The sequence below is a fragment of the Rana temporaria genome, chromosome 6 (genome assembly GCF_905171775.1).
Source record: "Rana temporaria chromosome 6, aRanTem1.1, whole genome shotgun sequence".
Classification (NCBI taxonomy): Eukaryota; Metazoa; Chordata; class Amphibia; order Anura; family Ranidae; genus Rana; species Rana temporaria.
In genome coordinates this window covers 222,213,250-222,236,887 of record NC_053494.1, presented here as the reverse complement: position 1 = coordinate 222,236,887, position 23,638 = coordinate 222,213,250, and the positions used below count along the sequence as shown (strand labels likewise).

The window sequence follows — 23,638 nt, the reverse complement described above, 5'->3', positions numbered from 1 at the left end:
TTGAGCAACACTTGTTCCTGAGCGACCTTTGTGTAACCTGACCTCTCGTGAACTGATCTCTTGTGTGCCGACTCTGCTATTTCTCCCGATTACGTTGTCTGCAGCCTGCCCTGACCTTGGCTCGCTATCCAGCTCTCCTTTGCTCCATTTATCCATCCGTGTCTGACAGGGTTTTCTGGTACTCTCCTTGCGAGCAGGGTGAACCTGGGGGTCGTGACCTGGGGTCAGCACGCAGCTAAGCCCAAACCCTCGTGAGAGGTCCCTAGCAGAATACCGGCTGGCCCTTGGACTCGCCCTGGGGATCCCGTGCCACCTGCTCGCCTGTGGGCTCACACCAGTAGCATCCTGACATTGTAAGGAGTGTCACAGACATTTTTCTAAGTCCTAGATTAGGGATCCTCAAACTGCGGCCCTCCAGATGTTGAGGAACTACACATCCCACGAGGCATTGTAAAACTCTGACATTCACAGACAAGACTAGGCATGATGGAAATTGTAGTTCCTGAACAACTGGAGGGCCATAGTTTGAAGACCTCTGTCCTAGATAGAACATGGGCGGGTAGTACAGATAATACGATGCATAAAATCACTTGAAGGCTGTAGAGGTGACCGGGTGGGGGAGGGGAATCCCAGAGAAGATCTGGGTGGAGGAGTGTGAGGACATGACTGGAGGAGAGGTGAAGGCCATGGGAATGTATGGAGACTGAAGGACTTTTTGTGAGTTATAGATGGAAAGACTTGTAGATGAAGGAATATGAATTTGGTGGGCTCAGCCTTCTGTTGAGGTGACATAGGGCCCAATTTACGAAGCTAACACACTGGGATAAAGGATATTTTTTTTCAAAAAGTTATTTTCAGTTGAATCCAATAAGATTTGAAATTGACAGTCACTTGGCTAAATAAGGATACATAAAACTTTAAGCTCCTCTCTCGATGGTACAGGGACCCTCACTCTCTACATAAAATATTTCCATCTGTGCCCCCTGTGTGTTGGAGATGCGGCTCGGTGGATGGTAGCTAAGCTACCTCCATATTTGGTGGAATTGTCCGGCCGTTCAGCCCCTTTGGTCTCAGGTCTTTGCCATATACAGCAAGCTCTATGATCGAACCCTGACACCTTCACCAGAAATAGCTCTACTGTCCATATTACCTGGCTCCATAGCTTCGCAGAAGGGTACCTTGCTATGTTTCTTTCTGTCGGCCGCAAGGCAGCTTATTCCCCAAGTTTGGAAAACTACTACTACCCAGGAAGGATTTTTTTCCCCTGCTGTAGAAAATTGGATCATGCTCTGCTGGGGTTTTTTGCCTTCCTCTGGATCAACTGTGGGTATGGAGTTGGGTGTATAGGATTTTACTGTGTTTTTTATTTTGTTTTTTTATTTTTTGTGGTTGAACTGGATGGACTTGTGTCTTTTTTCAACCTGACTAACTATGTAACTAACTATGTAACTATGTACCCCTTCATTGTCCCTGTGGGTCTCTGTGGTCAATGACATCATGCGAATGGAGGAGATGTTGGCCTTAGATACTGACACTTATGATAAATTTAAGACCTTTTGGCTCTTGTGGATCGATTATTCTACCTCTGACTCTTTAAAGGCGTTACTAACACCTCAGGATCAGCCCTGATGCTCAATCCACGTATACTTTACACAAATGAAGTGTCGTGGCCCGCTCGGTTCTCCCTTCCCTCCTCCCTCATCCGTCCTCCCTTTCCTCTCTCCTTCCTTACTTTTTCTCCTTTTCTCTTTCTTAATGATCAGATGTAGTTCTACTGATCTATGTTTCCTTGGCCCTCCTTGTTTTACCATATCAGGCATTGTTAGCCACCCGACATGGGAGGCGGATTTGTTGGACTCGTGGTGGGCTTTCGTTGTACAGTGTCTCAGACAGTATATATTGATATGTACCTTCCTGTATTGTAGACATCTGATGGTTATATATGTTGTATCTTTCAGTTGAAAAGCAATAAAGACATATTTACCCTTAAGTAAGGATACATAACCTTGTGTTGAAGCTGTGTAAATTGAGCCTCATTGTGTTTTTTTTTTTATATTTTTTTATTTGTAGGAGTTTCCAAAGCGATTCTAGAAGCTGCTGGACCGTCTGTTGTATCATCTGCTGTGGCGCAGGGTAAATCCATCCTTGATTTAATTTTCTACCTTTGTCAAAAATAGTTTTTCTTGTGTACAGGAGTAGACAATCCACCAATAGAAAGTAGCAGACCATTAAGAAAGATATAGAAGAAGATGGGGTTATTGCCGTTTACGGATACTCACTGGGTGCCAGTAAAGGCCAGGCTGTGTACATTTCTATTTGTCTTTTGAAGGTTCTTAATTATCCAGGTCATGGTATAGCTAATAATAGGAAGCCACATTCAACTGGACTTGTTATGTTTTGTTGAAGATGTTTTATCGTTTCTTCAAGCCACTTCTTCAGCCCCAACAAGTGTCAAGAACCTCATACCAGCATTTAGATCCGCAGAGGCAGCACCAACACCTTCATCCAATCACCATGGAATGTTTAGATGTTGATTGTCCAAGAACAGGATGGGAGGAGTGAAAGTTGTAAACATCCCCTCCCGTTTTTAGTTACATAAATCTATCCTTGTGGTCAGTGTGTCTGCTTAGGTGTTCATCATTCCATTTACAATGCTGAATGTGTGAATTGTTGTCAAATTTGCTGGGGAAGAAATGATAAAATGGCATTATATGTGAAAGACAGATGGTCTTGAAGGTCCCCAGCCTTGTTCAGTGATAGGGATGAGCTCCGCGTTCGATTCAAACCTATGTTCGACTCGAACATCGCCTGTCGAAATACGAACAAAACGTGTGAGTGATGCGCCACGGCCCATAATTCACTGCGGCATTGCGCGCTGATGATTGGCCAAGCATGCACTATGACCCGCATGCTTGGCCAATCACAGCGCACAAAAAACGGAGAGCCATAATTGGCCAAAGCCAGGGTGGCTTTGGCCAATTATGGCTCAGGGCTTTAGTACACGCCCCACACTATAAAAGGCTGCCTGTGTTGCGGTGGTGTTAGTGAATAGATCAGTCCTAGAGAGAGATAGAAAGAGCAGGCAGGCTAGTCAGTTCAGTTAAAGTTACAGTGTGTAGAGGATATATATACATCCCAGGTGTTGTACATATATTTATACACTGTATAGTTTAGCTAGATCAGTTATTCCTGTCCTAATTTACTGTCTATCAGTTGATTGTGCTAGCTGCAGTATTCTCACGTGGTGTATTGTTAGTTTGCACCTAAAGTTACTTTGTGTGTACCAGTACTGCACTTGTGCTCTGTAGTTTGCACCTAAAGCTACTTTGTGTGTACCAGTACTGCACTTGTGCTCTGTAGTTTGCACCTAAAGCTACTTTGTGTGTACCAGTACTGCACTTGTGCTCTGTAGTTTGCACCTAATATTACTTGGTGTGTACCAGTACTGCACTTTTACACATTTTGCACATTTACATCCATATTGCAGGGACCAGATATTACATTAAAGCCGCAAGCAGTATTAAATTCATTTTTTCTTACAGTAATCTCATTTTGTGCAGGGACAGTTCTAAACACTACTATAGACACCCAGCAGGTAGTATATTTAAAGGAATTTTTCACTTTAAGCATCATTAAAATCGCTGCTCCAGAAAAAACGACCGTTTTTAAAACTTTTTTTTCCATTGATACATGTTCCCTGGGGCAAGACCCGGGTTCTCAAAGACGTTTTCTGACAATAACTTGAATATTGGGCTTTAAAATGAGCACTTTTGAATTCGAACGTTCGAGTCCCATAGACGTCAACGGGGGTTCTAAATGTTTGCGCGAACGTTCGGTCCGTTCGAAGGTTCTGGTGCGAACCGAACGCACCTTCAGCCATGGAAATCCAAAGGGGTTAACACCTCTGCAGGCTCCCTGACACTAAGGGGGTTCCACAACCTTCCCACCTTCCATCCTGTTCTTGGACTATCAGCATCTGCTTTGACGCATTCCATGATGATTAGATAAACGTGTCTTAAAGAAGTAAACCCCGGACAATTTTTTATTTCACTTTTAACTTTCAGTAACTCATTAAAAGGGATAATCTATTGAAATCGGCCCTAAACGAGGTCTAGAAATACCTTATTTAGGGTATTTGCCATCTCTTCATTTCCGGGTATTGGCCGCGCCATTGTTAGTGCTGTTTGCTGAATCTGTTCCGTACGTCACTTCCGCCCTTACTCTGTTTCCCTTAGGAAATCACGCGCATGTGCCGTAGCGCCATAACCAAGCCTCGAACTGTGTGACGTCTTTGTAATGGTCACCACCGTTTACGATATTCCATTCCATCGCCCCAAGACAGCTTATCCGACAATCCAGCCGATAGGACCCATTCCATTCCCCAGTAAGATGAGACACAAGCTCTGTTTCTGGTTCCAACCGAATGAAGCTTTAATGGTTAGCTCTCATGTTTTTATACAGTTACAAGCATGCTTCAGTAAGCACAGGGACAATGAAACTCTCCACCCAAAACATCACACAATGGGTCTTCAATACACATTCAGATGGGCTAATTACTAATCATTATCCAGACAGCCTGGTTTCCGCATTTAGAGGAGGTAATTACTACAGTTGACAAGTCACATTCCACATCTTATCATCAATAGACTTTTCACACAAAACAGTGTCATTAGCATCACACAATGGAAGACCTTAGAAGCAGACGTAATTAGCACAATGGACACAGAATGCAATCACAGCAAGCCCCAACTACAGCCAGGGGGACTTAATTAGCATCTCAACAGTCTATGTTAAGCATTGAAGGAGACACTCTCTTATTGACCTGTTGTGGACAGAATTAACAACCTGTAATATGTCAAGATCCTGCAGTACATGAATTATCATTACTGTCCCATCTCATGTAATCCGAGATATCAGTTCTCAGTCATCCTATGCCCAAAAGGGACATAGAATGACCCTAGACCCAAGAGTCATTAGTGAAGCTGGCACAGGAGTACCCCGCATCCTTCAAAAGTCTCTGGGTGTCACGGGCCATTCCGTTACAGTCATATTCAGTCACAAGGGGGAGTATCAGGAAGAAGAGAATCGGTGCAGCATCGCAAGACTTCTCCTCTGTGCCGTTCAGAGGGGAAGCTCGTTCACAGTCATTTCCCGACATGCAGTTAATACAGAAACGGCGCACTTTAGGTGCCGTTAATGAAAGAGCATTCTGCGCAATCGCGCATGACGTCATCTACGAGTAAATAACAGCAGTAAGTACACTTTCACAGGCAATGATCAGCTGCCTGTGTTATCTACTATATGAACAGATTTAGTTGTCTCTGAGGGTTTATAACCACTTTAAGGAATGGATATAAATGTTGGGGTGTCTTCCTGAAACTGAAGATGTGGCTTGGAGAAGTTATGAACACAGACATATTGGCAATCGTTTTGGGTTGTATACTCTATAGCTACTTCTTTTTTTTTTTTTTAATACGTTTTCATTCCTGACAGGTTCCCAACCTCATAAGGGATACGTCATTACCGGGCCCGGACTCCTCAGACAGTGTAAACTGATTCTCCATGTGATAGGACCACAGAATCCGGCATCCACCAAGAAAATTGTCCTGGATGCCCTCAAGACGTGTGAGAAGAATCAAGTCTCCTCTATCACCTTCCCGGCTCTGGGAACAGGTACGATGAAGGCATCACAGACAGTTCTGCCATGTATGGTGCCATATATTCTTCCTCTTCCTATGGGGTCCACCTTTGTCTTGCTTTACGCCCATTGGGCAGGCACCGATGATGTAACTCCTACACTTGTGCACTGCGCATTATCTCAGCACCCAACTCCATTCCCGGCATCTGTAAGATAAAAGGACTATACGTTTTACTGGGCATGTCCCTCTGTCAGTGAACAGAATAAAGCTTTTCTGTCTGGCAAGTTAGAGTTTTTTTTTAAGTAAAGATTTATAAAGTCTCGTCTACAGACCTGACTTGGATTTACTTCAACTTTGACGTTTGTTTTCCACCTGCTGTAATGTTCTCCTGTGATGTGTCCTCCAGCTTGACATCAGGATTGCAAATGTGACGTTGGTCTTAGGGTAATGGAATTAGTGCAGACAGAACTTTTATTTCAGTGTTCGGCTGTGATGGATCAGGTAAAATGCCCATTTTCTTTATACTATAAAGTCTATATTATTCTTTGTATATAAACTTCTTTTATATTCCTTGCTCAAAATGGCCGCTAGTAGCACCCCCCCCTCCCATCGAGTGAAGAATGTGAAACAAACATGGTGCCTCCGACTAGGTTTAATCAGGGGGCAGATTCTCGCCAAACGATTGGTCTGATCCAAAACAGCTGGCGCCCAACGTGGGGCGCCAGCTGTTTTGGATCAGACCAATCGTCTGGTGAGTATCTGCCCCCGTCCTGATTAAACCTGGTCGGAGGCGCCATTTTTGTGGAGTTGGGTGCATTCACAAGAGAAAAAAAAACACACTGGAGCCGTGCTCAATGTATGTGTTACTTCTTTATTTGCTTTCGGATGCATAGGGGTTTTATAGGCGAGCTACTAAGGCGGTGAGCATATGTATTGTTGGCATAATGTTTATCTAGGTATTAGTAGTTTCTGATTGGTTATGTCCATGTAAGATGAACTTCCTCCAGGATCTGTGCGCCAGGTCGGGCGTAGTCCTGGTCGGAGGCGCCATGTTTGTTACACATTCTTCACTCGATGGGAGGGGGGTGCTACTAGTGGCCATTTTGAGCAAGGAATATAAAAGCAGTTTATATACAAAGAACACTATAGACATTATAGTATAAAAATAAAGATGAATAGAAAATGGGCATTTTTACCTGATCCATCACACAGTAAATGGTGGAATGCCAAACAAAGGCCTACATGCCATCTAGTCTCATTATGAGAAGTTCCCCCCATTCCTGCAAAAAATTCCAGGGCCCGTACACCTGCTATGCCCATTATGAGGGGTTCCCACCATCCTTGTACTGAGTTCCTGGGTCTGTACACCTGCTGTGCCCATTATGAGGGGTTCCCACTATCCCTGTGCTGAGTTCCTTGGTCTGTACACCCGCTGTGCCCCATTATGAGAAGTTCCCACCATCCCTGTGCTGAGTTCCTGGGTCTGTACACCCGCTGTGCCCATTATGAGGGGTTCCCACCATCCCTGTGCTGAGTTCCTTGGTCTGTACACCCACTGTGCCCATTATGAGGGGTTCCCACCATCCCTGTGCTGAGTTCCCGGGTCTGTACACCCGCTGTGCTCATTATGAGGGGTTCCCACCATCCCTGTGCTGAGTTTCTGGGTCTGTACACCCGCTGTGCCCATTATGAGGGGTTCCCACCATCCTTGTGCTGAGTTCCTTGGTCTGTACACCCACTGTGCCCATTATGAGGGGTTCCCACCATCCCTGTGCTGAATTCCTTGGTCTGTACACCCACTGTGCCCATTATGAGGGGTCCTCACCATCTCTAATTATTCCATAGTAGAGCCTCTTGAGGTCAGGTTCCTCTGATTAATGTTTTTTTACCATTATATTTAATGAAGGAAAAGTACATTTTTGTGATCAGTAGATATATTTGTTAAACATTTTGTCTGGTTGATACAGGTGCGGGGGGATTATCTGCCTCCAAAGTGGCCGATTCGATCCTCGATGGTTTGGTGGACTTCATCAAAACTAAATCAGTCCGTTCTCTGCAGACGGTGAAAGTGGTTCTATTCCAGCAACATATGCTGAACGATTTCTACATGAGCATGAAGAAGAGAGAGGGGAGCGCCCTTCCCGAAACCAGATCCTTCTTCACTAAAATCGGTGGATTCTTTAGTGGAGTCACCGGTGAGTGTCGTGTGAGTTCAGGACGGCCAACTGAATAAGAAAGGGGAAGAAACATTTCTGTATGTAGAAGAAGCTCAGGATCCTAAAATCCTGGAAGAGCGACCAGTTGATATGCTGTGGACTGATATTCAAGTCCATATTCAAATTCCAATGATCGATTGTTTGCAAATCCAAATCATTTTAGGGGGCTGTAACCCCACCCCTTCATCAGGGCCTAAAAAACAAGTCTCATGAGCAATGAAAACTTAATTGCTGGTCTGGTGATTAATGTGGAAATGCTTATCTCTGAATGTTGAAGTGTGCTATTACTGGTTGTCGGCTTCTTCCCTGCCAGAAGCCCAATTTGTGGGTCTTCCTAAGTGATAAATCAAGCAGAGCTCTGTTTCTCCCGCCCCCTCTTCTGTGACTGTTCTCCTGAGACTTGCCTGTCAGGTGCACTGTTATCACCATCATTGATGGAGTCTACCCTGACATCCCCCCCCCCATTCTGCTGTCACAATGCATTTCAGGCAGATCTCTTGGGGCTCCTGACATCATTCTCACTGATCTCATCTGCTTTGTTGCTCCTGCCCCCTCTACTGTCAACATGCATCTTGGCTACACCTGTCGGGTGCGCTGATGTCATCATCACTGGTCTACTGTGCTCCATCGCTCCCTCCCTGTCTGCTGTCCCTACGCATTTCAAGGGCATTTGTCAGATAGACTGATGCCAAATCGAGTCTACTCCGTCCAGACCCCACTGCTGTCACCGCACATCTTGGCATGCTTTTTAGTAAGGTGGATGTTAACATCACTGATCTTGTCTGCTGTGTTGTTCCTGCCCCTTCTGCTGTCATGCACCTTGGACGCACTGATGACGTCATCGATGTAGTGTGCTCTGTCACTCCCACCCCCAATGCTGTCACCGATCATCTCAGACACGCCTTTCGAGGGCACTCACATCATTATCTTTGCTCTAGACTACTCTGCTGCTCCTGCCCCCTTGCTGTGAGTGTGCCTTAGTGTAGAGGGTTTCCTGGCAAGTACTTTAATGGCATTGGTATCCGGTAAGCCCCTTGTGCCAGGGACAAGTGCTGTAAATCAATGCAAACTAATTGATCATCTCCTACAGAGCAGTGTGGTCAAACAGCGGTAGGGGGAGGAGGGGCGTGCTGTCAACCATGCTAGATCAGGATACACAGCACCTATCAAAACACTGCATGCACGTTGTCCCCTAAGGGGAAGGGTGAAGAGAAGATATGATGTGTATGGCGAGATTTCTTCTTTAAAGGAAAAGTCCAGCCTGATCTCGTTTTGGCTGGGCTTTGCCTACGGGTCAAAGGAGGGCAATCAGTTTTGCACTCCTGTTACCCGTTTTCAGCAAAGAGCGGTCTGAAATCCGCTCTCTGCTGACGTCACACAGATCGGTCCAGGCACCGCGTCATCGCGACTCTGGGTAGTCTGGATCCGCCAGGTGCCTGGACTGATGTCCGTCTTAGCTTCTCAGCGAGCCGCTCCCCCGCCCCCTCCACAGCTCCGCGCTCCAATGAGCGTGGGGGAGCAGAGCAGGAGAGTCGCTGACTCACAGGCAGTAGCTCTCTGCTCGGAGAGCCGAGAAAACCGAGCCATCGGCGATGTTCGATGGCTCGGTTCTCAGTGCAGAGGCCACGACCCCCCAAAACCCCTCCCCTACACACACCCTCCAAATCTCATCAAATAGTGGGTGTGGTTAGTCAAATTTGACAAACAGTAGGAGGGTCTTAAAGGGGCATTAAATACCAGGATTGCATTACATACAGAGTGCAGAGTTCAGGGGGGGGGGGGGGGGGTTACACACAGAGTGCAGACCTTCTGTGTTTACAAGTGATTGTGGTGAGCAGCCCCCACCCCAAGGGTCTGAGCCAGAGGTGGTGGAACGGAGTTCCTCCAAGTTCCCTCTGAAAAAAAGCCCTGCACCCAGGTAAGTATGAATCTGGGAAAAAAATAATTCCCATTCTTCTCTCTTAAGAGAATAAAGAAGATACAGTGCATGCAGAGTCAGTAATGAGCCGGAGTCAACTACTAACTCCCAACAATATACAGACTTTACACTCCATGTTACAGTATCTTCGCATAATTCTCTTCAGCCCCGATGAAGGAGTTACAGTCCCAGAAACGCGTTGATTTTGCAAAAATCTATCATTGGGATAAACTTGCATTCAAAATTGAATATCATGGCATGTCGCTTCAATTGTAAACTCACTTAACACTATCGCAACTCAAGGTTATCATGGAAGTCCAATAGAGTGGAACCTCGGATTGTGAGTAACGCGGCTAAAGAGCGTTTCACAATATGAGCCCTGTTTTTTTTTTTTTTAATTGGAACCCGGTTTGCTAGCGCTGTCTCGCAAAACAAGCACGATTCAGGCCAAAGCGGTGTGCAGTACCGCGTTAGGCCTGAGGTGGGGGGGGGGGGATGCCAGAGCCAAACAGGCAAATCTCAGGAACAAAGTCTTTCCGAGGTTTGCCGAGGTCAGCCGACGTGTCCTCTGGCCTTTTCGGACGTTTCCGAGGCTCTCCGGCGCCCCCCCCCCGCCTCTGGCTGCATGCGGTATTGCATGCCATTGAAGTCAATGCGGAACAAATTATTTTCGTTTCCATTGACTTCAATGGGGAAACTCGCTTTGATAGGCGAGTACTTTGGATTACAAGCATTCTCCTGGAATGGCTTATCCTCGTAATCCGAGCTTCCACTGTATTCAGATTCCTTATAATTATACAATTGCCATACCATTAAATGCCAACAATAAAATAAAACAAACGCAGGAGCACAGTCTGGTCTCTCAGTGATTGGGTTTACATCTACTTTTATCATTGAAGCATTAAATTATGTTTATACACGACATCCTCAGAGTTCCTCTGCTGAAATCCATGTCCCCCAATCCTGGTCTACATCCCGTTCATAAACTAATTGTTCACAATTTTATATTTCCACTTTATAGAGCAGTCTGTGACGCCATTGTCTCTTTTTTTCCTCCTTTAGAACGGTTTACGCCACCAAAAGCCCCGAAGCGAGTTCAGAAGCTCACCGCCTTCCAGTTGATGGACGGCATTGAGCCCGTGGTGTTCAGCTTGTGTGCCGAAGATAAAAAGAGCGTGGAGAAGACGAAGGATTGGCTACACAAGATGATCGACAGCGAGCAGGCAGAGAAGGTGATCACAGAGGAATGTATCTCCGAATTAGAAGAAGCCGAGGTGCGGAAGATCTCCGACCTCCAGAAAAAGTTTCAGGTCTCTATCATCTACAAACCACCCGACCCCTCCATCCGGATTGTGGGCCTCACCCGGGACGTCCTACCTGTGTCCGGGGAGATCGAAAAGATTGTAAACCGGGTAAAAGACAGGAAGAACCGGGAGCGGGCAGCGGAGTTCACCGGGAAACTGGTGGAATGGAGATATGACAATGGAGGAACTATGATTCCCTTCGACAAGATGACCAACCTGGAGCTGGAAGAGGCAAAAAATGACAAGAAGGCCCAGATCACAATCCAGATCCGAGGAAACCAATATACTGTCAGCGTACAAGGAGAAACGGCCACAGACCAGCGTGGGAACCAAATTCAGATCCAACGTGTTCTGAAACATGGTAATGCTTTATTGTTTAATGGCACCAACAGATTCCACAGCAATGGGCTTCATCTGGTGGGAGAAGGATCAGAAATGACCAAGATAGATATGATCTATTGGGTGCAGCACCTTCCAAAAGTAAATTCTGTGTTAATTCTTCCATTGTATTTTATAAAATCAACTAAAAACTACATCTGCCATTGCTGGGAAGAGTCACCTCAACCAAGACGGCTGTAGCGTTACTTCCACAGGAGATCCCGGATTGTCATGGGCTCTCCCTTTACTAGTAGGGATTGCCTATATCTGCACCCAACTCACCAAGGGAGATTTTAAAGAGAGTAAAACGGAGAGATCAAATAGCGAAAACCACGTCCCAATATATGAATAAACAAGACATTTTTGGGGACAAGAGGTCACAAGCCTCGGGACTTTATAGGTGTTATAGGTAGATAGGAAATTACTACTACAGCATATAAAAAGTAGACATTTTATTACAATGATAAGAACAGTCATACATTCATATCAAAAAAATCACTTGAGGCATAAAGAACTGACACTACCACTCTCAACATGTTTCGCTCGGTAGAGCTTCCTCAGGTGATTCCGGTGTGGAGTTTATGCTTTAGACCAGGGGTCTCCAAACATTCTGAACAAAGGGCCGGTTTATTGTCCTTCAGACTCTTGGAAGGCCGTACTTTGGCCAGCGGGAGTGAAAACTTTCCTGACATCAGTGGGAGTAAACATCTGGTATTAGGGGAGGAATAGTGTCCCATTGCTGGTGTCATAGGGAGGAGTAGTGCCCCATTAGTGGTGTCAGTGGGAGAAATGGTGCTCCATTGTCAGTGTCAGATGGCAGAATAGTGTCTCATATCATTGGGAGGGATAGTACTCAAAGGGCCGCATCCGGCCCTAGGGCCGCAGTTTGGAGACCACTGCTATAGACAACAAGAAATGAAATGAATGCTCATGTTGATATTTGGTTTACACAAAAACATGTGAAAATAGATAAGTTGGCATATATAGCGTATGCAGGTATATTAAAGTTGTATATAAAATCTTGAATAAAAGGTCTTTCTCTATGTCTCTAAGATTTTGTATACATCTTTAATATACCTGCATACGCTATATATGCCAACTTATCTTTTTTCACGTGTTTTTGTGTAAACCAAATATCAACATGAGCATTCATTTCATTTTCTTGTTGTCTATAGCATAAACTCCACACCGGATTCGCCTGAGGAAGCTCTACCGAGCGAAACGTGTTGAGAGTGGTAGCGTCAGTTCTTTATGCCTCAAGTGATTTTATTTTTTTTATATGAATGTATAACTGTTCTTATGTTTTTTTTATCATTGTAATAACATTTCTACTCTTTATATCAGTAATTTCCTATCTACCTAGAGGCTTGTGACCTCTTGTCCCCAAAAATTTCTTGTTTACACCAAGGGAGATGATTAGGTTTCTGTCACTTTACTCTTTCTGAAGTTGATTTGCTCAACCACCCGTGGAGAGAGGATTAGAGGTAGAGAACACTTAAAAAAACGCAAAATATCCCAGACTTTTCTTTGTCGTCAATGGTCATGGATGGTGGTTGAGTAGCAACCAACCAGTAATATGGTGATGGTGGTCTTGATGTCTTGGCCTCCTAGTAACCAATCGTTCCTCTAAGAGCAGCTATTGGTCTATTTATATCAATGGTACTTTCCCAATGACACTGGATCATTTAGAAGTGGCTATTGTTGGCCCTAATAATCTAGCAGTAGGCTGTCAATATCTATTGATCATATGACCCTGTGCAATCAGACACAGGTACCTTTTAAGGGCTGAGTAATGAGGCCTCCATTAAATGACCACTCGGCAGCAGGGTAACCCAAGCTCTCTTGGACCTCCTTCTGCATAGTGGACTCCACTGAAGATTCTTCAGCCGGCAGCCGTCTTCCTGGTCCTCCAGCCCCTAACACAGGTCAAGTTACATCGTTACTCTGCCTGAAAAAAGTCCATCTAGTTCAACCAATAAAATAGAAAAAAAAATCAATCCTATATACCCAATCCAATACTCACAGTTGATCCAGAGGAAGGTCAAAAAACAAACAAACAGGGAAGCATGATCTAATTTGCTGTAGCAAGGGGGGGGATCCTTCCTGATTCCCTGAGAGGAAATCAGAGTTCCTCTAATCTCTCCTCATAGCTGAGCTCCTCCATGCCTCTTATCAGTTTGGTTGCCCTTCTCTGCACTTTCTCCAGTTCCCTGATATCCTTTTAGAGAACTGGAGCCCAAAACTGAACTGCATATTCCAGATGAGGTCTTACTAATGATTTGTACAGATGATTCTCTCTCTCTGGAGTCCATCCCTCTCTATACAAGAAAGGACTTTCCTCGCTTTGGAGACCACAGCTTGGCATTGCATGTTATTATTGAGATTATGATCTACCAAGACCCCCAGATCCTTCTCCACTACGGATCCCCCCAGATCCTTCTCCACTACGGATCCTCCCTAGATCCTTCACTACAGATCCCCCAGATACTTCTCCACCACTGATTCCCCCCAGATCCTTCTCCACTATGATTGCCCCAGATCCTTCTCCACTACGGATCCCCCCAGATCCTTCTCCACTACGGATCCCCCCAGATCCTTCTCCACTACAGATCCCAAAGATCCTTCTCCACTACGGATCCCCCAGATCCTTCTCCACTACGGATCCCCCAGATCCTTCTCTACTACGGATCCCCCCAGATCCTTCTCCACTACGGACCCCCCCAGATCCTTCTCTACTATGGATCCCCCCAGATCCTTCTCTACTATGGATCCCCCCAGATCCTTCTCTACTATGGATCCCCCCAGATCCTTCTCCACTACGAATCCCCCCAGATCCTTCTCTACTACGGATCGCCCCCAGATCCTTCTCCACTATGGATCCCCCCAATTGTATTCCCCCTAGTATGTATGATGCATATTCTTAGCCCCCAAGTGCAGAACTTTACATTTATCAACATTAAACCTCATTTGCCACTTAATTGCCCAATTAAAAAGTGCATTGAGGTTGGCTTGTAAGTTGGAGACATCCTGTAAGGACGTTATTCCACTGCATAGCTTGGTGTCATCTGTAAGGCTAGGTTCACATTTTTGCGAATTGGATGTGGGATCCCTGCATTCAATTCTCAATTTCAGGTCCGAATTCAGCCCAAAATGCAGGCTGAAATCAGACCTAAGACGGTAAACCGGGACGCACAGGAGCCCTTCTGAGAGCCACATCGGCATCCAGTGTGAACCGAGCCCAAAGGCTGAAATCCCAGACCCTATATCATTTATAAATAGATTAAGAAGTAAGGGTCCCGACACCAAACCTTGGGGTACACCACTGATAACACTGACCCTTGGGGTACACCACTGATAACACTGACCCTTGGGGTACACCACTGATAACACTGACCCTTGGGGTACACCACTGATAACCTCCGCCCCTGTCCAAGTATACCACGTCCACCTCCACCCCTCTGTCCAAGTATACCACGCCCACTGCCACCCCTTAGTCCAAGTATACCACGTCCACTGCCACCCCTCTGTCCAAGTATGCCACATCCACAGCCACCCCTTCGTCCAAGTATGCCACGTCCACAGCCACCCTCTGTCCAAGTATACCACATCCTCAGCCACCCCTCTGTCCAAGGTTTTACTTACCTTTTCATAAAAAAAGTCAGATCAGAAAGGAATCGGCTAAGATTCTTAGGGCCTTGACTCGAGCCCCAAGAAGATGAGTTCCCCCTCACAGTGACATCCTCTCCAGGCAGCAGATTGGCATGGAAGAACCTTTCGAGCAGGTTGTCTCAAATATTTCTCCTCTGCTCACATCTCTGGTATAACACCCTCAGTAATTAACCAAGGCAGAAGAAAATTGATGATCGACGGCAGGCAATGGGCAAATTCTCTATAGCTAATAGCAGGCTGTCTATGGGAGGTTGTGCACCTACTGTACGTTTTACTTGTCGGGTTTCTCTTCGGGTCATGACTCCACATCTTATTTTTCAGAGGGGGATTCCCATAAATTACCGTCACACTGGAAGACGATGGGTGGGACTCTTGTGATGGAGGTGGATGTCAGTCCAGGAACCCCTGAATTCTCCGCTGTACAGCAGAAAGTCCAGAGAACCTGCAGAAACCAAATACTGAAGGTAACGTCTCCGATACATTGTGGTGAATGATGTCGGTGATAGAATTCTGGGTGGGAGTGATGGTGGTCTGCCCATGGTGTGGGGACTGGACATACTCAGCACCAGTCTCCAGGGCCATGTTAGTATGTGTTATGGAGCAAGTGGACCCTCCGTGCCACCAGGGAAAGGTGTTTGACTTACCTGGAGAAGCAGGGTCACAAGGTAACAACACAAGAGCACAGAATGGGTGAAGGGGGGTAACAAAGCCTGGGATTTTTCCAGTGGTAAAAGTGGAAACAGTATAAAGACACAATTACAGTATCAATAAAATTTGAAGATTTTATTATTACAAAAGTAAAAAAAGGAAATTGGACCATCCATATCAAGGTTATATGTTTCACAACACAGCATGTAGGGTTGTCCCGATACCGATACTAGTATCCTTGCAAAGAGATCTAAACATGTTAATGGGGGGGGGGGGGCAACTACATGGCAAATGAGGTTCAATGTAGAAAAATTTAAGATAATGCATTTGGGTGGCAAAAATCTGAATGCAATCTATACACTGGGGGGAGAACCTCTGGGGGGATCTAGGATGGAGAAGGACCTGGGGGTCCTAGTAGATGAGAGGCTCAGCAATGGGGGAGGGAGGAGCTCTGGGGGAGTCTACGATGAAGGACCTGGGGGTCCTAGTAGATGAGAGGCTCAGCAATGGGGGAGGGAGGAGCTCTGGGGGAATCTACGATGGAGAAGGACCTGGGGGTCCTAGTAGATGAGAGGCTCAGGTATGGGGGAGGGAGGAGCTCAGGTATGGGGGAGGGAGGAGCTCTGGGGGATCTAGGGTGGAAAAGGACCTGGGGGTCCTAGTAGATGAGAGGCTCAGCAATGCCAAGCTTCTGCTAACAAAGCAAACAGAATATTGGCAATAAAAGGGGATTAACTCCAGAGATAAAAGGATAATTCTGCCCTCTACAAGACTCTGGTCCGGCCGCACCTGGAGTATGCTGTCCAGTTCTGGGCACCAGTCCTCAGGAAGGATGTACTGGAAATGGAGCGAGTACAAAGAAGGACAACAAAGCTAATAAAGGGTCTGGAGGAGGAATGGAGGATATTAGTGATGAGGAAAGGTTGGGAGCTCTGAACTTTCTCTCTGGAGAAGAGACGATGAGAGGGGAGAGATGATTTCACAAATACCGGACTGGTGACCCCACAATATGGAGAAAACTTTTTTGCGGAAGGGAGTTTTATAAGACACTCATTAAAATTAGAAGAAAAGAGGTTTAATCTTAAACTACGTAGAGGGTTCTTTACTGTAAGAGCGGCAAGGATGTGGAATTCCCTTCCACAGGCGGTGGTCTCAGCGGGGGAGGGGCATCGATAGTTTTTAAAATCTATTAGCTAAGAAGTGCCTGAACAACCACAACATACAGGGATATACAATGTAACACTGACCTATCATCACACACATAGCTTGGACTTGACGGACTTGTGTCTTTTTTTTTTTTTTTTTTAACCTCACCTACTATGTAACTATTGTATAATCCGAGCCTTTGTATGTCCTCCCAGATTCTGCGAGTACAGAACAGAGATCTCTGGCTCAACTACCAGATAAAGAAGCAGAACATCGACTCCAAGAACGGATCCACCACCAATGAGAAAGAGCTTTTCCATGGGACCGACTTCAACTCCATCCAACACGTCAATCATAACGGGTTCAACCGGAGCTACGCCGGGAGACACGGTGAGAGATTCTGGGGGAACAATTACAGATTACTGGCCAACTTTGTAAGGTTACAAATATAAATACAAAGAATATCCGTGGCTATTATTATCAGTAAGAAATTAGATGGTAGACTGATAATCCAGAGAGTTGCCACGAGCCGTCGGGGACTTTCCCTGGATCAAGCCCTAGAAGACCTTCCTGTGGATCTTCTGCAGGTTCTGAGGACTCGGGATCTTCATTCATTGATTTTTGTCTCTCGGTTTTCAGCCAATTACAACTTATGTAGCTGACTTCATACTGAACACCGGAGCTAACTTCATATCAGTGGCGGCTGGTGCTCAAAATTTTTTGGGGGGGGCGGAAACGGAAAAAAAAAAAAAATTGCAGCCTCACTGTGCCCATCAAACGCAGCCACTGTGCCATCAATTGTCACCACTGTGCCATGCCATCAAATGCAGCCACTGCGCCATGCCATCAAATGCAGCCACTGTGCCATCAAACGCAGCCACTATGCCATCAAACGCAGCCACTGTGCCATGCCATCAAACGCAGCCACTGTGCCATGCCATCAAACGCAGTCACTGTGCCATGCCATCAAACGCAGCCACTGTGCCATGCCATCAAACGCAGCCACTGTGCCATCAATTGTCACCACTGTGCCATGCCATCAAACGCAGTCACTGTGCCATGCCATCAAACGCAGTCACTGTGCCATGCCATCAAACGCAGTCACTGTGCCATGCCATCAAACGCAGCCACTGTGCCATGCCATCAAACACAGTCACTGTGCCATGCCATCAAACGCAGCCACTGTGCCATGCCATCAAACACAGTCACTGTGCCATGCCATCAAATGCAGCCACTGTGCCATCAATTGTCACCACTGTGCCATGCCATCAAACGCAGCCACTGTGCCATGCCATCAAACGCAGCCACTGTGCCATGCCATCAAACGCAGCCACTGTGCCATGCCATCAAACGCAGCCACTGTGCCATGCCATCAAACGCATTCACTGTGTCATGCCATCAAACGCATTCACTGTGCCATGCCATCAAACGCAGCCACTGTGCCATGCCATCAAACGCAGCCACTGTGCCATGCCATCAAACGCAGCCACTGTGTCATGCCATCAAACGCATTCACTGTGCCATGCCATCAAACACAGCCACTGTGCCATCAATTGTCACCACTGTGCCATGCCATCAAACACAGCCACTGTGCCCCTCAATTGTTGCCACTGTGCCAATTGTCACCACTGTGCCCTTTAATTGTCGCCACTGTGCCCATTGTTGCCACTGTGCATGTCACTGTGCCCTTTAATTGTGGCCACTGTGCCCATTGTCGCCACTGTGGCCATGGATGCCACCTGCCTCTGTGCCCATTGTCGCCGCTGTGCCCTGTAAAATGCACTTACCTTTCTTCTTCCACGTCCCTCGATGTCTTCTCCCGCCTTGGTGACGCTTCAGCCAATCAAGTTACTGATAACCAGAATCGGTGAACCTGATTGGCTGAGACGGCCGTCAGTCTTATCCAAGGAACATTCCTGTACATTCTGAGGATAAGACATCCGGGAGCCGAGGGCTGTACTGGGAAAGCCTATGAGAGCCGCTGGCTCTGATAGGCACTTCCGCACAGCCAACCAGCTGCCGTTATTCAGGTGGCCGGCGCTCAAGTTCCGGCCACCTGAATAGACCAGCGGCAGCGGCAACAATAACATGCAATGCAGGAATGTATGTTATTTCAGTGGCGGTGCGGAGCCACCAGAGGGGGCAGCGCTCCAGCGCCCTCTATAGACGGACCGCCCCTGCTTCATATACACTCCATAATATATCTCCTCCATGTTTTTGTCTGGGCCTCTGCTGGGCAGATTTTCTCTCATTTCCAAGACTGGTGACCAGTGGCAGCCCGTCCATAGGGACGCACGGGCGCCGCCCCCCCTCCCACAGTCACAAAAAAAAAAAAAAAAACGGGCCCTTTAAGAACTTTTATTCGGCTAAAATGTCATTTTGACATTTTAGCCGCAGTTCTGGCGGCCGTCTATAGAGGGCGCTGCAGCGCCACCCCCTCTCGCAAATAACATACATTCGTGCATAAATGCACAAATGTATGTTATTGTTGGTTGCCAGCGCTGCCTGGTCTATTCAGATAACCGGATGCGGGACGCCGGTTATCCGAATAGCGGCAGCTGGTTGGCTGAGGGGAACTGCCTATCAAAGCCAGCGGCTCTGATAGGCTTTTCTCCGGCTCTCAGCTGTCTATACTCTGAGCGCAGGCAATCTGCGCTCATTGTATAAGACAAACGGCCGTTTCAGCCAATCAGGTTCCCGGATTCTGGTTATCGGGAACCTGATTGGCTGAAGCTTCACCACAGCGACAGAAGACATCGAGGGAGCACATGGAATCCTCAGGTAAGTGCTTTTTACAGGGAAAGGGGCACAGTGACATCATGGGGCACAGTGGTGACAAAGGGCACAGAGGTGACAATTGGCACAGTGGCATCATGGGGCACAGTGGTGACAATGGGCACAGAGGTGACAATGGGCACAGTGGTGACAATGGGCACAGTGGCATCATGGGGCACAGTGGTGACAATGGGCACAGTGGCATCATGGGGCACAGTGGTGACAATGGGCACAGTGGCATCATGGGGCACAGTGGTGACAATTAAAGGGCACAGTGGTGACAATTGGCACAGTGGCAACAGTTGAGGGGCACAGTGGCTGCGTTTGATGGTATGGCACAGTGGTGACAATTGATGGCACAGTGGCTGCGTTTGATGGCTTGGCACAGTGGTGACAATTGATGGCACAGTTGCTGTGTTGCATGGCACAGTGGTGACAATTGATGGCACAGTGGCTGCGTTTGATGGCATGGCACAGTGGTGACAATTGATGGCACAGTGGTTGCGTTTGATGGCATGGCACAGTGGTGACAATTGATGGCACAGTGGCTGCGTTTGATGGCATGGCACAGTGGTGACAATTGATGGCACAGTGGTTGCGTTTGATGGCATGGCACAGTGGTGACAATTGATGGCACAGTGGCTGCATTTGGTGGCATGGCACAGTGGCTGCGTTTGATGGCACAGTGGCTGCATGTGATGGGCACAGTGAGGCTGCAATTTTTTTTTTTTTTTCGTTTGCGCCCCCCCAAAAATTTTGAGCACCAGCCGCCACTGCTGGTGACACCCAATCACCCCCCCCCCCCCCCAAACACATATGTTTTCCATAGACAAGGGAATGGTGAGAAATCTGCACCACAGTGACACAGACAGTAATAAAAACCTTTAAATTAGGGAAGGAGAAAAGAGCACAATGAGATTTGTTATAGTCCAGATAGAATTTATGGGTTGTAGAATTTTAAGAAAACTCCAACGCATTTAGGCAACGTTAACCACTTAAGGACCGCCTAACGCCGATATACGTCGGCAGAATGGCATGGCTGGGCACAGGCACGTACAGGTACGCTGCCTTTAAGAGCCCAGCCGTGGGTCGCGCGCGCCACCCGGTCTAAAGCTCCGTGACCGCGGGACCCGATCGCCGTCGGTGTTCCGCGATCGGGTCACAGAAGCTGAAGAACGGGGAGAGGTGACTGTAAACACACCTTCCCCGTTCTTCTGTGTGGCAGTGTCACCGATCGTCGGTTCCCTGATCTAGGGAACCGACGATCAGTGACGTCACACCTACAGCCACGCCCCCCCTACAGTAAGAATCACTCCCTGGGAGACACTTAACCCCTTTAGCGTCCCCTAGTGGTTAACCCCTTCCCTGCCATTACTGTGAAAATGACAATGGTCCCAAAAATTTGTCAAAAGGGTCCGATGCGTCCGCCATAATGTCGCAGTCACGAAAAAAAAAAATGCTGACCGCCGCCATTACTTGTAAAAAAAAAAAAATATTAATAAAAATGCCATAAAACTATCCCCTATTTTGTAAACGCTATAACTTTTGCGCAAACCAATCAAATACATTTTTATATATGTTTTTGGGGGATATTTATTATAGCAAAAAGTAAAAAATATTGAATTGTTTTCAAAATTGTCGCTCTATTTTTGTTTATAGCGCAAAAACTAAAAACCGCAGAGGTGATCAAATACCACCAAAAGAAAGCTCTATTTGTGGGGGAAAAAGGACACCAATTTTGTTTGGGAGCCACGTCGCACGACCGCGCAATTGTCAGTTAAAGCGACGCAGTGCCGAATCGCAAAAAGGGGCCAGGTCCTTAACCTGCGTAATGGTCCGGGGCTGAAGTGGTTAAGACCCCTTTTATTAGGACTTTATACTTTTAGCCAGGGCCGGAGTGGGACTCATTTTCAGCCCTGGAGTTTCATGCCTTAGACCAGCCCACTTTAGTTCACGACTATTATAATAATGTAATTAAAACAGAGCAGAGGAGCAAGCGGAGGGGAAGAAGATCGATCGCAGGCAGCCTCGGCGGCTCGCACAGTGCTCATCTCCCGCCATCACATTCCGTATTTCCCCGTCGCATTGTGATTGGGCGTATAGCGGTCATGTGCGGAGGCGGGACTTGACGATCGCAGACAGGCCACCCCCACGCCGCACATGACCCCCATACGCCCAATCACTGGTCCCTGCTCGGCGGCACTGACTCGGATCTCGTAATTAAACATTGTCGTACCCGAGACTCGGGGCTTTTCAGCGGCACATTCGGGGCTGGCAGGAGGCATATTTTACCGGCCCGCAACCCGACCAGCCCATCTGGAAGTATCCCGGTTCTCCCGATTGGCCAATCCGGGCCTGCTTTTAGCTGATGGGAATCTGAGATAAAATCCTTAAACCTGTGTCTGGAGCAGATTCCTATTTTAAAGATTTTATCTTGGATCCAGACTCGCCTTAGCTAAAAGTCTAAAGCAGTGGTCTCCATACTGTGGCCCTTTGCTTGCCTTTATCCGGCCTTTGGGGCAGTATCCCTCCCACTGATACGAGACACTATTCTGACACCGACAATGGAGCACCATTTCTCCCACTGACACCACTAATGGGACATTATTCCTCCCTATGATATCAACGATGGGGCACTATTCCTCCCTATGATACCAACGATGGGGCACTATTCCTCCCTATGATACCAACGATGGGGCACTATTCCTCCCTATGATACCAACGATGGGGCACTATTCCTCCCCCTAATACCATATGTTAAGTCTCACTGATGCCAGGAAAATTCCCACCCCCCGCTTGCCAAAGTCCAGCCCTCCAAGAGTCTGAAGGACAATAAACCGGCCCTTTGTTTATAATGTTTGGAAACCCCAGTCTAAAGCCTTGATAAAGGGGCTATTTAAACCCCAAAATGTTTTTTGTTTTTAAACTACCGTATATACTCGAGTATAAGCCGATTATAATTTTTTATTTTTTTTTAGCAAATTTTTTTGTGCTGAAAAAGCCCCCCTCGGCTTATACTCGAGTCTTCCACGGTGTCATGCAGTCAGTCGGCGTCCGTCCAGTGTAACAAGGACCCTCCCCCTCCCCCTCCTCGACCTCGTCCATGATAGGAGGAACACTGAGAAACTGGATCAGTGTTCCGTCTATCACGGACAAGGAGGAGGCGGGGCCTTGTTACACTGGACGGTGGCCGCGCTCACGCATGTGCAGAACCCTACACGTTGGAGAATTTGACCGGTTTGAAAATATGACAGAACACCAGCCGCCGACTGACTGCATGACACCACAGGAGACTCCGAGGCTTTGTTAAACTGGACGGAGGTACGTGAGGCATTAAGATGGGCCACAGTGAGGGCTGCAGATGGGCCACAGTGAGGGCTGCAGATGGGCCCAGTGAGGCTGCAGATGGGCCCAGTGAGGCTGCAGATGGGCCCAGTGAGGCTGCAGATGGGCCCAGTGAGGGCTGCAGATGGGCCACAGTGAGGGCTGCAGATGGGCCACAGTGAGGGCTGCAGATGGGCCACAGTGAGGGCTGCAGATGGGCCACAGTGAGGGCTGCAGATGGGCCACAGTGAGGGCTGCAGATGGGCCACAGTGAGGGCTGCAGATGGGCCACAGTGAGGGCTGCAGATGGCCACAGTGAGGCTGCAGATGAACATTGTTGACCCTCTCTTCCACTTGCAGTAACTGCTGTATTTCCTACCCTAGGCTTATACTCGAGTCAATACGTTTTCCCATTTTTGCCTCGGCTTATATTCGGGTCGGCTTATACTCCAGTATATACGGTAATGAACTCTATCTGGATTATCAAGAATATTGTGTTGCTCTCTTTTAATTTCAAAGGCTCTACCCCAAGAACCCAGCCTATGGTCCATGGCCCACTAGAGCAGGGGTCTTCAAACTACGGCCCTCCAGTTGTTCAGGAACTACAATTCCCATCATGTC

At 47.2% G+C, this 23,638-nt stretch overlaps 2 protein-coding genes across 2 annotated transcripts in view; both read left to right on the top strand.

Annotated features, from left to right (window-relative positions):
- The window catches only part of LOC120944301 (protein mono-ADP-ribosyltransferase PARP14-like), a 575,277-nt gene that overhangs the window by 500,414 nt on the left and 51,225 nt on the right, over window positions 1-23,638 (top strand). The window lies entirely within an intron of this gene.
- LOC120944300 (protein mono-ADP-ribosyltransferase PARP14-like) overlaps window positions 1-23,638 on the top strand; it is an 80,832-nt gene that overhangs the window by 54,815 nt on the left and 2,379 nt on the right. Inside the window, exons 11-16 of the mRNA XM_040358332.1 lie at window positions 2,071-2,133; window positions 5,494-5,673; window positions 7,607-7,834; window positions 10,836-11,438; window positions 15,446-15,588; window positions 17,134-17,308. Coding sequence (XP_040214266.1) covers window positions 2,071-2,133; window positions 5,494-5,673; window positions 7,607-7,834; window positions 10,836-11,438; window positions 15,446-15,588; window positions 17,134-17,308 — 1,392 coding nt within the window. The remainder of the gene's footprint in view (window positions 1-2,070; window positions 2,134-5,493; window positions 5,674-7,606; window positions 7,835-10,835; window positions 11,439-15,445; window positions 15,589-17,133; window positions 17,309-23,638) is intronic.